Source organism: Falco cherrug, chromosome W, assembly GCF_023634085.1.
Source record: "Falco cherrug isolate bFalChe1 chromosome W, bFalChe1.pri, whole genome shotgun sequence".
Taxonomy (NCBI): domain Eukaryota; kingdom Metazoa; phylum Chordata; class Aves; order Falconiformes; family Falconidae; genus Falco; species Falco cherrug.
In genome coordinates, this window is record NC_073719.1 from 7,423,494 (window position 1) to 7,437,177 (window position 13,684).

Below are 13,684 nucleotides of genomic sequence, written 5' to 3' on the forward strand. Positions count from 1 at the left end.
CTCCATGCATTAGGCTGGGGCACCCCTGTGCGCATAGCAAAAGTAAGAGAATAAATTCCCTTGGTAATTCTATGCTAAGCATCTTTGTTTCCCTCCTCAGCCAGTGAACTGACTTTTATACCCCTGAGGACTCCCTTGAAGGGTCTTCTTTAAGTGGTTGTGGCATATACATTTGCTTCAAGAGCAGCTGGAAAAAGCAAAGGCTGCTTACAAAGACTGTGCAGATAGATGTTGGTGACCAGCATCAGACTTTGTGGTTGGGGACTACGTTTGGTTGTCTGGTGAACATGTTCATTTGGCGCAGTTTTTTTCTAATTTAGACTCGTTATCTTGGACTATATAAAATCACAGCCCAAGTTAGTCCGGTCACATTTTGTCTGCAGCTTCCACGTGCTCTCAAGATTCACCCTGTTGTTCACATCTCCCCATTAAAACCCATTCACTCAGATCCCTTCTAGTGGCAACCTTGACCTCTGCCCCCAATTATGGTCCAGGGCCAGAGAAAATATCACGTCTGGGCTATTTTGGATTTCAGGATATCCTGGGGTACCCTGCAGTATTTGATTGATTGGGCATGGTATGGCCCAGAGGACCATTCCTTGGAGCCTGCATCAGAGGTGCATACCCCAGCTGAGGTTCAGGCTTTTTGTGTCCATTATCCTGCTAAGCCAGGTCCACTGGAGGGTGTGGGGGGCACACCCTTGGTGAGGGTGGTGGTGGTGTCAGGTTTATGCTTGTATCTGTCCAAAGGAGATGATGTTTTATAAATAGTATGTCTACATCTGCCCTTGGTTTGTTATCAGGATAGCTAATAAATCTGGCTAGCAGACATTGCTCAGCCTCTTTGAGCTATTACTTACCTAGAGACTTTGAATCACATGTCTGTCTCTCATTTTGGGCCTGCCCTGACAATTACAGATTTTTGGCTAACAGAATAGAGCAGTAGTTGTACTGTACAAATTAGAATTATCTGGAACTGTTTTCCTTCACCCTTGTTCCAAAAGCAGCATTAAATAAGTGGTTTATCTTGCAAAAAGAAAGATTAGTCACTTAATGTTTCTGAAACCACAGATAATCCAACATGAGAAGACTTGAGTGTACAAAAAGTTCACATCTGCAGCTCTAAAACACCAACTTGAGAAAGAGCAAGAGTTGTCCCTCACCTTGATTCTGCTGACAGCCTCTTGTGCCTGCATCATTCTCACATTCTTGGAGGGAGTTTTGTCAGAAAGGAGTTGAGTGGAGCCAAGGTAATTGGCAGCAAAAATTATTCCATCAATCAAGTCTTCAGGATCACAAGGTCCAGGAACTACAAATACAGGAGCAAAAAAAATCACATTAAACCATGGTAAAAAAAAATATATTCTGATCACTTGAGCCTGTACCTAAGAGCTGTAAATGCTCCACTGAACTATTTCATTTTAGCATGATGGTATGACAAGCAATATTTTAATCAAGGAATACAAAACACCGAGCATGTCTTCCCAACATCTCTCCAGCAGAAACTATTTGCTAATGCAATTTCTCAGAATAGATCATTGTCCTATAAGGTAGGGTTCACTCCAGAGCAAAATAACCTCTTTAGTTTTGTTCTTACATAGAAACAAGAATACTTAAATTGTTCTCTCAGCACTTTGAATGGGTAGTGGAATCTCCTCAAGAATACTTTACAATTATGATACACACACCCCCCTCCATAATAGAGGAGTTTAATATTATCAAAATTGCACTCATTCCCAACAAGGGTATTGTGTTGGGGCAGGGGGGGAGGTGTTATACAAAAAGATTTTGATGGTAAATATACAGAGCAAGAGCTCTTGCATTTTGAAAAAGCTACTGTCTTAGTCCTGCAAAATATTTAATGACTTCAGCTCTCATCACCTTCTGTGTAAAGTTAAAAGTCAAAGTAAAAATCATCTCACAAATCAGTACAAAGAAACATGTATAATACACAGGTTTTCAGGTGTTTGAGGATTATATCTGCTGAAGACAGGGCTTTTCTCTCTGTATGTTAAAATTCTCATGATCTGAGAAAAAGGAAGGTTTTTGGAAGAAGCTTCTTGTTTTGCTACAAGTAAGAAAAAAATCTGTTTAAGGCCACTGAAAAAGTACAGATAATCATCATTTGAGAGAATTTGTAGAATTGTCTATATTATATCAAGAAGTATAAACTGATTTTGCTCTCTGTTTTTCTAGGAACAAAACCTGATCCTTTTAGAACAGAGTCTTTAGTCAACTCAAGAGTTAGCCTGAGATTTAAGAGGTGCTAAAGCCTGAAGTTGAGCATAACACAAAAATGCCAATTTTCTTCTAATTCACCAAAGATGACATTAACAAGGACTGAGATCTTTACCCCCAAAATAATGTTATATATATGCAATATAAGTTAATAAAAAAAAATTACTAGCTAGAGCTAAATGTTAATCACACTCATAATATACACACAAATACGAGTACATATACAATCTTTACCATGAGGCTTTCCCAATAAGTAGATGAAAGCTTAAGACTACTGATTTAGATGTACCTTGAGTGTACTCAATCTATTCAGATACTACATAAATGGACACTGTCCTGGTTTCAGCTGGGATAGAGTTAATTTTCTTCTTAGTAGCTAGTACAGTGCTGTGTTTTGGCTGTGATGCAGAACAATGTTGATAGCACACTGATGATTTTAGTTGTTGCTGGGTAATGTTTATACTAAGTCAAGGACTTTTGGGTTTCTTGGGCCCTGCCAGTGAGAGGGCTGGAGAGGCATGGGAAATTGGGAGGGGACACGGCCAGGACAGGTGACCTGAACTAGCCAAAGAGGTATTCAATAACATATGATGTCATGCTGAGTATATAAACCGGGGGAAGAAGAAGGAAGGTGTGTGTGTGGGAGGGGCATCTGGCATTATGGCATTTGTCTTCCTGAGTAACTGTTATGCATGATGGAGACCTGCTTTCCTGGGGATGGCTGAACACCTGCCTGCCCATGGGAAGTAGTGAATTAATTCCTTGCTTTGCTTTGCTTGCATGCGCAGCTTTTGCTTTACCTATTAAATTGTTCTTATCTCAACCCTTGAGTTTTACATTCCTTTCTGATTCTCCTCCCCATCCCTCTGGGTGAGGGGGAGTGAGAAAGTGGCCGCATGGTTCTTGGTTGCCAGCCGGGGTTAAACCATGACAACACCCCAAAAATGAAAGTAATTATGATCACTAGTCATGTTCAAGAATGAAACCTAAAGGAATAGAATTTATATTGTTAGGGCTGCAGGGAAATGATTGGTCTGCTGATTAGGCTGTGGCCCAAGGTTCAGCTAGTTGAACAGGATGTGGAAAACTACTGGCCATGGCATGAGAAACTGCCAGATTTGACAGGTAACAGAGTGATAAGTTGCCAAAAGTTACAGGCAGCACCATGAGGGATGGCTGGATTGCATTGGTGGTTAAGGGGGAGCTACGTGTGACTTCAGAGATACGTGACAGGGAGCATTGGGGGCCTTTGGGGAAGTGGAACCTTGCAAGGCCAATGGTGCCTGGGTAACTGTAGCATATAATGCTGAGAGTGTCTCGGGACTGGCATCAGAAATACCAAATCTGGGCATGGATGTAGCAAAACAGACCAGTTGGCAAAGAGTAATTAGAGGCAGGGTTTTATATTTGAGAGGAGACCAGGGTGAAGAATGGGAGAGATCAAATTAGATGGAGGCGGAAGTACAAGCATGGGAAAATGGAGAAAAGGGGGGTTAGAAGAGGCCAGTCACATGTAAGCAGGCTGCTAGTCAGTACACTTGTTTGACTGAGCATTGTGCCTTATCACTGAAGTCTGTCCTGTCTTCTTATTAAATCCTTTTACTCAATTATTTTTTCTGTGTGCTCTCACCCTCTATCCTATGTGAGCGTTGTAAGGTCTAAGTGCCAGCAACTGGAGAAGGGGCCACAAGTTACAGGGCCCATAGGTTTAGGTGCCAGCAAGTGGAGGAATTTATATTTCCCTAATGATTTTTAATACTCTGTGTGTGTGTGTGTGTGTGTATAATTTGCTAGCACACATCAAGCTGGACTAGCTGTCAAGTAGGAGACCTGCATCTCGAAAGACTCAAGGTGTGGGTGAGAGCACCAAGTCCAGGCATGGATATTAGAAAAGGAGATACAAAAAGAAGGGCCAAGCAGTGGGAAAAAGGATAATAAAGTATGTAAATCATGTGATCTGTGTTTTTTGTGGGTCCTCCCTGGGCAATCCTGTGCTTGATCAGTCACTGCAGTCTAAATCTGGACAATGAAGAAAACCTTCTGTTCTGACCATATGACATGTCAAACGTGCTTCCATGATCAGGATGACTGGGGGAGTTGAGGTGCTTTCCCTGGCTATCAGGGGAACACCCAAGTGGGATAAAGCATGCATTTGGATATCACTGTGTTGGTGCCTGTTCCAGACCTGACAGCATCAGCATCTTACCAACCACTTTCAAGCAACCACATAGCATCTAGACATGCTACATATTGGCATATTATTGCTCAAGCCCTGAAATTATACAGTATTTCAATTGCTGATATTTATTACTTTATGCATAAAGGCCTTATCAGCACTTCCATTACCAAACCCTTTATAGCACAGTTCTTGATCAAAACACAAAATCTTAAACATCTTTAAATCTTAAAATATTAAAAATCTTTCACCCTAGAAAGAGGTATGGATAAGACAGGAAGCATATTAAAAAGGAAAGAGGAACATGTTTTATTTTTATGAGATGTGAACACACTTGCAGAACAACAGTATTGTTCTTCATAAGCCCCCCTTCATACATTATGTTAGAGTATAGAATTATCTGTTGAATAAGTGTAGTATAGGTGAAAGTTTTTCTCAGACTATCAATTACCTGCATAAAAATAGTGTGTTCAATGTTTTAAGCAACTGCCCACTGGACCAATATCTCAAAGAATGTTAAGAAATTTTTTTCTTTGTTGGGGGGCAGGGACACACTTTAAGATGGTCTTGACAAAGAAAGGGCTGTCTACCAAAGAGAGATCCTTCATTGGTTTGAATTTCCAAACCTCAGCTAGTTTCAAAGCAATCCATGTAATGTACACCAGTTCATCTGGTCATGGGTTCTAAAATATACAACATGTACTTTTAAAGACTAAACCAATGTTAAAATTTACAGCACACTGTAAAACAACCAAGGAATTTAAAGATATTTTAAATTAAATATGACATCAGCTTTTTAAAATTTTTTTGGCCGTTCTATAAAGCATAAGGGTTATTTAATCAGAAGATAAGTACCTGAAAATCAGTGCAAGTTTACTCCTACTTGCCTGCTAATTAAATCTCAGTTTTGTGTAAATATTGACTGTTTTGTCTAACCTCTGTTCCTTATCAAGCAACAAATTACTCTCTACACACATTCACAAACATTAGGAATTCCACGGTTTGGGGTTTTTTAATCAGTGATTTAAATGATATCAATAACAACCCAGTTGAAAGGTGGCAAGAGCCATCAATAAAATGTTATAAAATAAGAGAGACATTTTACTCAGCTTCCAAAAAAGCCTACAAGGGTTTAATATAGTTCCAGGTTGGACACATTTTAATCTAAATCAGTTCATCTAACCTTAGCAAGTTTTATGTTCTGCACATAAAAATAAAATTATATACATTAAAAACTTTGGTGTTCATATAATGAAAAGAAAATTAAGTTATGAAATATATCTTACCTTCAACATATGTTGGGAATGAAACCAAGCTTTTTCTGGACTGTAATCAAGACAAATAGTATTTCAAACAGAACAAAATATGCTTAAATGCACATTAAAAATTCCTCCATAAAAATTAAATCACAGTAATAGTTATCAGCAAAAGATGGTGAGAGTTTATTAGGAAAATATTTACTTTTAAATAAAAAGTCTGACCAATTATTAGAGAGTTATTATCCCTAAATACGGTACATTCTATTAACATGTTCATTAAGCAGGCAACACACAACATTATTTTGAATTAGCTCTTGGTATTTGGCAACACACTTCCTGACTACTAATTAGTGCTGCGCTCTCTTTAACAAACAGAAATACAGGAAAAAAACATAATCTCTCAAAGACATTTTTCAAATAAATACATATGGAGATATTTAAAATGGACCAATACTATTATTCATGACAAAAAGCATTGACTTGACAAAATTTAATTACTTATTAGGATTGTTCTTGACAGACTATGTAGCCACCTATATCTGCTGGAGTAAATGCATTTAATAACAGTCCTACACTGATTCTGTAACAAGCACAAAAGCACATATAAACGTGCATGATTTAGACAATGAAAACTGCAAGAAAGGCATTTATTCCTTGTTTGTTTAATCAAGTAAAATCTCACTTTCATGAAAGGTGGACTTACAGAAAAAAAACAAGAACATCCATCCTACACTTGTAAATACACAGACTAAAATAATACCTCACTTCCAATTGTAATTTTATATGAAAGACTCTGTGGTAAAAATAAAAACATCTAGAAAAAATAACTTCAGGGACACTCACCATTTTGTTATATTCAACAATATATAGATATGGGAGAATTTACTAGACAACTTTGTATAAAAAACCCCATGGCAATAGGTATACTAAAGAATATGCTACTATTAAACCTTTATGAAATAAAACTTTTGGATAAGTCAAGCATTACAAGATGTTGACAAATCTGAACCTCATTCTACAATGCATTAAAATTGGAGCAACTGCTATATATATATAACAAAACAAGATCCATGTATGATCAGGATAAAGTCCAGTGTCTCAGAAGAGGTTCAGTTGCATTTACATATTCACATATATACCAAGTTGTTTTCCTTTATGATAGGCTGTTTAACAGCTTTTGTACGCTTGTGACAAATCAGTCACTTGGGAAGTACACACTTATGTGACAGGTAAATGACTAATCTGGTGAGCCTTTTCCATTTATTGTTACAAGGCTGCAAGGAATAAGTAATATTATTCATCCTACTAAACTGTCTTCACTGCAAAATAACTGGTGGTAGAAAAAAAAAGGTGCATAAAACAGAAAACAGAGCCTACAGAACCTTAAAATACTTGGCCTTTCCTCATGAAAGAGTTGCTGAGTTGTCCAGCAAAACCATGAAAGCTCTTGTGGTGGATTTGGCAGTGTTAGGTTTACAGTTGGACTTTTCCAACCTAAATGATTCTATGATTCTTCTCAGAGACAGTATCAGCAGAGAGAAATTTGTGACTAAGTAATGACCACCTGCTGTCAAAATGCTTAAGGGAAATCAAGTGCTGAGAGGACACAATATTTTATTTTCAAATCAGGATTTGCTGTTCTTTGGCTATTCAATCTGTTGTGATGACTTTATTTTTACTGTGCCACCTATACCCAATTCAATGCAGTTGCTGCTACTGTGATGCTAGCAGAGATTCAATTAGCTGGATTCTGACAGGCCTAGAGAACAAAACAACTGTACACTTCCAAAAAATCAGAGGCAGCTTATACACATAAGTATACTTTTCAAAGCATACATATAATTGTTTTTAAAAGACTCAAGGCCTCATTAAATTTTATGTATATAATTACAGGTTTGACAGATATCCAGTAATCTGACTAGCCAATAAAACTTCATTTCAGGATAAAGCTGTGTAAACTAATATAAAATTAATGTTTTTATTACAAGGGCTCTACACAGACAATTTTTTTCATTCAATATCCATGTCAAGAAACACTGATAAAACTAAAGTAATAACAAGGTATCAGATAATGTTACTGAAAAAGGGGAATCAATTTTTAATTATATATCCATGAGTAAAAAAAAATAGGACATTAATGTTGAATTACTGGGTTTGTCCATCAACTGAACACTGTAAAATTTATATTTTAAATAAAGATTTTATTAAGACCTATAAGTGTTTCACAAAAATGATGAGGCTTTGTCATTATAATTTTTGTAAGGAAGATACTAAACCATGCAGTGTTGCTTATTTGCATGGAAAAAAACCCAAAACCCCACAACACATCTGACTGAAATTACTCCGAAAGTTTATTACTTTAGAGTTGTCACCAGTCTTATGAGGAGTGGCTGAGGGAACTGGGGTTGTTTAGGCTGGAGAAAAGGAGGCTCAGGGGGGACCTTATTGCTCTTTACAACTACCTGAAATGAGGTTTGTAGACAGGTGGGGTCTCCGCTCCCAGATAACAAGCAATAGGACAAGAGGAAATGGCCTCAAGTTGCACCAGGGGAGGTTTAGATTGGATATTAGGAAAAAATTCCTTCACTAAAAGGTTGGTCACGCATTGGAACAGGCTGCCCAGGGAGGTGGTGGAATCACCATCCCTGGAGGTGTTTAAAAACCACATAGACATGGTGCTTAGGGACATGGTTTAGTGATGGACTTGGTAGTCCTGGGTTAACAGCTGGACTTGATCTCAAAAGTCTTTTCTGACCTAAGTGTTTCTATGATTCTAAAGCAACTACATCTGTAAACTGGATAAAGCCAGAGGCTTTAGCAAGCTCAAGAATATTGTAGATGAAATCATAATGACACAGTCCAATACTGATGAAGGCTTTGGTGCAGGATAAATTAAGGATAAAATTCCTAAGTCTTCTGAAAGCTTCCATCCCCTTCTAAATGCAAGCATAGATTTAAATTAAAATATACACAGGCTACAAGCTTTTTCCCCCCCTAGATGATAAAGAAGAAAAAAAAAAAAAAAAAAGAATGGACTAAGTCTTAAATTTCAGCCAATACTTCTGGTTATAGTACACTGGTTTATTCATTTGTAGAAGATATCATGCTCTTAGCTGACTGCTAAGCACAAGTTATTTATCAGCAACTGTGTCTACTTGATTATAGATCTCTCTTAACAAATCTAACATTGAAGTTTGAAAAAAAAATTCTCATCTCTCATCTCAGCTCAACTATACCAGTGTGGAAACCTGCCTAGTACAGGCCTTGACAAAAAAAATGAAGTGTATAGCTTGCTTTCAAAGAGTCGAGTCAGGACTCCTAGACTGTAGTTCCAGTTCTGCTTGTGAATCATTGTCAGGCTATCAAGAAATCACTTACTTGTTCCTATGGCTCAGTTTGATAGATCAGATTGATAGGTCAGATTGATCAATAAGATAGTGGGCAGCATTAAATTACTACATTGGAAGGGCCTATTCACCTGGCTGAGAAATGTTGTTTTCTTTATGGCAAGATATTCTGCAGAGATAAGGAAGAGGGCTAGCTCCTCTTGCCCTGAATACAGAGGTTATGTTGGCAGTGTTCCTCAATAAATCAATACCCTCTAGCCTGTTAAACAAGTGCTGGTGCAGCCAAACACAGAGTAAGGAATGCCATCACAAATGGTCTTAGATACCCTGTGTTATGCATTCAGTCAGACAGAGAGGCAAGCACAAAGGAAAAATGTCAAACCAGTTTTTTCTTTTTGTTGCTGTTTTGGTAAAAGAGAGGAGATTATACATGTACAAAGAGGTAAAGAAAATAGAAAGGCATAAGTGATACAGACAAGACGGTGGCTTTTAACAAGATTGCACTACCTCTTTGTTAATGGAGGTCTCTGCTGTACTGCAGACATCCTGATGATGTTGCCTACTTGGTTCTGCACCCCAGGGTGGAGAGGAATCAGGAGATAGAGACTAGACATGGTAAGAAAATAAAGTTACATAATTTGAGTGACTGATGTAGAAATATCTCTGGTTTGGCAGTGGGAATAAGAAATGAGGAAAACACCAAAACATGACAAACACTTTCTGAAGTGTTATAGCCCTTCCTTTTCATTGCAGTGATCACACACAGTCTATTGGGATGTTGAGACTTATCTAAACAGCTAAATCATCAAAGAAAAACTTTTTTTCTTTGTCAATAAACTATTCAATTAAGCACGTTGAAATATTAATAGCTGCCCTCAGTGATAGACAACTGGTAGGTTGACCTCAGCCAGCTGCCACACACCCACCCAGCCACTCCCTCACTCCTGTTCCTCAACAGAACAGGGGAAGAAGATGGAAAAGCTCATAGGTCAAGATAAAGACAGGAAGATCACTTACCAATTACTGTCATGGGCAAAACAGACTTGACTTGAGGAAAATTCCTTTAATTTTTGACAATTAAAATAGCTTTGGATAGTGAGAAACAAAGACAAATTAAAACAACACCTTCTCCCCACACCCTTTTCCCAGGCTCAACTTCACTCCTTCATTCCTGACTACTTTATTTCCCCACACCCTGAACAACACCGGGAGGATGGGAAACAGAGGACTTAGGTTGGTCCATAACAGTTCCTTTCTGCTGCTCCTTCCTCACACTTTTCCCCTACTCCAGCAGAGGGCCTCTTCAGAAACTGCAGTTCCTATCAGGAAAAATCTGCTCTAGCATGGGCTTTCCACAGGCCTCAATTCCTTCAGGAAATATCCACCTGCTCTGGCATGGGGTCATCCACAGCCCCCGTGTAGATATCTGCTCTGGTGTGGTCTCTTCCACAGGCTGCAGGGGAATATCTGCTCTGGTGCCTGAAGAACCTCCTCCTGCTCCTTCTTCTCTGACCTTGATTTTTATATTATTGTTTCTAAATTCCCCCCCCCTCCTGCTCATCATCTGGCATTTTTGTCCTTTCTTAAATGTCTTCAAAGAAGCGCCACCAACTTCACTGACTGGCTTAGCTTCAGCCTGCTGTGGGTTCATCAACAAGTTGGCTGGAACCAGCTGTGTCTGGCACAGGGCAGCCCCATACCTATTACCACAGAGACCACATCTGCAGCCACCCCCGCTACCAAAACCTTAATTAAATCTTAATGGAGAAACCATCTTTCATACTATTTCCCCCACTCATTCACTATCATAAAGAATGTTCTTCTCTGTTCCAACTATAAAACCTCCATCAGATATCATATACTTGGGAAAGTCATATTAGAAAAATAAAGCAAACAGCACAGCAAACCAGTATCATGAATTTTCTATCTCTATGTGATCCACCAGCAAATACCTTGGTAAACTGCTGTAAGAAATGTTATTATACTAATAGGACACTCCTATGGAATGCTGCTAATATTAAAGAACTATAGCTAGGTATCTAAAGTCAAGAGTAGCAAGTACTTCAGTGCAAATATGATACAAAAATACAGCATGTAAAAGAGCATAAAGCTTTGACCCAGCAAGTATTTCAAAACCAAATTTTTAGGAGATGTGGCAGTGCAGATGTCATAAGGTGAACTCTCAGAGGAAGCTTTAGTTGCACACTGTTGGGTTGTTTTTAGCCCAGCAGCCCTGAAATTCTAGTCTCCTTCAACATAGAAATATTTGTCCTTGCTTTGCCAGATCAGTACAGTTTGTCACTAATAGTAAAACAGTCAAATACTATCCTTCTAACTTCATAAACAATTATTACATACCTTCTCTAAGGCAGCTAGTGTTATAACACTGCAATATGACTATATTTCTGCTTTGAGATGGCATCAGCAACAATCCAGAAGCAAATTCTTGGCTGCATACCCACCCCAGCTCAAATTTTGAGCTATATCAAATATGAAGCTATAAAATTTAATTTCTGCTGCTTTTTCTTCACAAACACACAGCAACAACAAACATCCACCCCTTCTTCCTTTTCCTCATTTCTTTAAAAGGCCTATCTTGTATATTTGCTAAAAATAAATTCCAGAATCACATTCAACTAATAGAGGCTACCAAAGAGTTAGAAAACAATTCTTTATACAGATGCATCCTAGGTAAACAGTAGCCCTTGCTTCTATTTTTTTATTGCTATTTTTCACAACTGTGGGGCAAAAAGAGACATACAGAAAAGGTGATTTTGTAAAATGGCACCTAGAATATGGGAATATACTTGTACTATGAAAATGCTGAAACATCTGTAACGCATAAGATCCCTGGCACTCTAACAAGTACTTTGAGAGAGTTATATGCTTCCTAACTTACCATGTGACACAAAATGTTACAGTTCTGTGCTGACTCAACTGCACAAGTAGCATTTCCTATTGTGGTGGGTTGACCCTAGCTGGATGCCAGGTGCCCACCAAAGCCACTCTATCGCTCCCCTCCGCAGCTGGACAAGGGAGAGAATATATAATGAAAAGCTCATGGGTTGAGATAAGGACAGGGAAAGATCACTCACCAGTTACTGTCATGGGCAAAATGGACTCAATTTGGGGAACAATTAATTTAATTTATTGCCAATCAAATCAGAGTAGGATAATGAGAAATAAAACCAAATCTTAAAATACTCCCCCCCCCCCCCCCCCCCCCCTTCTTCCTGGGCTTAACTTTATTCCAGATTTTCTCTACCTCATCCCCCTGAGCAGCACAGGGGGATGGGAATGGAGGTCAAGGTCAGTTTACTACACATTGTTTCTGTCGCTCCTTCCTCCACAGAGGGAGGTCTCCTCATACTCTTCCCCTGCTCCAGTGTGGCAACCCTCCACAGGAGACATTCCTCCACAAACTTTTCCAGTGTGGGTTCTTCCCACGGGCTACAGTTCTTCACGAACTGCTACAGCATGGATCCCTTCCATGGAGTGCAGTCCTTCAGGAATGGACTGCTCCATCACGGGCTCCTCTCTCCATAGGTCCTTCCAGGAGCCTGCTCCAGTGTGGGCTTCTCACAGGGTCACAGCCTCCTTTGGGTGCATCCACCTGCTCCACCATGAACCTCCATGGGCTGCAGGGGGACAGCCTGCCTCACCGTGGTCTTCACCACAGGCTGCAGGGCAATCTCTGCCCTGGTGCCTGGAGCACCTTCTCTGCCTCCTTCTTCACTGACCTTGGTGTCTACAGAGTTGTTTCACATATTCTTGCTCCTCTCTCCAGATGCAGTTTCTATTGTGCAGATGGGTTTTTTTCCTCTTCTTAAATATGTTATCACAGAGGCACTACCAGTGGTGAGTCTGTCTTTGGAGCTGGCTGGCATTGGTTCTATCAGACATAGGGGAAGCTTCTAGCAGCTTCTCACAGAAGCCACCTTTGTAGCCCCCCTGCTACCAAAACCTTGCCATGCAAACCCAGTACACCTGTTCCCTTGGGAAAGCATTCCCATCACATTCCTATTCCCATTAGATACATAATGCTGTTTATATTACAGTTAAACATAAAAGGTGTGAGATACTGTCAATCTAACTGACATCATATACAGATATTGGAAGACTGAGCTTTAAACAGTAAGCAAGGACAAAAAAAATAAAGCATACAATCCTTCAACACCAAATGTATCCACAAAGAATTCTCTGAAAAGCCTGAAAGCTCTCATATTCATATGCAAAAATAATAATTAAAAAAGCTTTTACATAAACTAATCTAATTGCTGACATATAGAAATTCAGCACTGCTTAAATATGTTAATGGTTGTTCCAGTAGCATCACAAAAATCCTAAGCTAGTCTTGTCTACAGAATATTATTCTTATTGACCAATCAGAAAGATCATACAGCGGTCTTCTAGGAACTGTCTTTCCATGTGTGCTACAAAAGTTTCTGAAAGAACTATTGCAGCCTGACCAACCCCCACCCCCCCAAATCCAAATATCATACAATCTACAGTGTGCTACAAGACATGCAATTAGAGTTATTCTGAAAAATGCTTGTATGGCCAAGTTTTGTCTTTGAAGAATAATTGCCTGTTTGTTTTCCTCAGCAAAATGAAAATACAGAGGTACAATATGCAATATACACTACAGCCCACAAGTAGCTTTT

The 13,684-nt window shown here is 39.1% G+C and overlaps 1 protein-coding gene across 1 annotated transcript in view; it reads right to left on the bottom strand.

The window, feature by feature from the left end:
- Positions 1–13,684, bottom strand: part of LOC129734628 (amyloid-beta A4 precursor protein-binding family A member 1-like) — a 137,307-nt gene that overhangs the window by 61,497 nt on the left and 62,126 nt on the right. The window contains exons 4-6 of the mRNA XM_055698264.1: positions 9,528–9,626; positions 5,701–5,740; positions 1,164–1,309 (exon numbers count right to left, since the gene is read on the bottom strand). Of these exons, the coding sequence (XP_055554239.1) occupies positions 1,164–1,309; positions 5,701–5,740; positions 9,528–9,626 (285 nt within the window). The remainder of the gene's footprint in view (positions 1–1,163; positions 1,310–5,700; positions 5,741–9,527; positions 9,627–13,684) is intronic.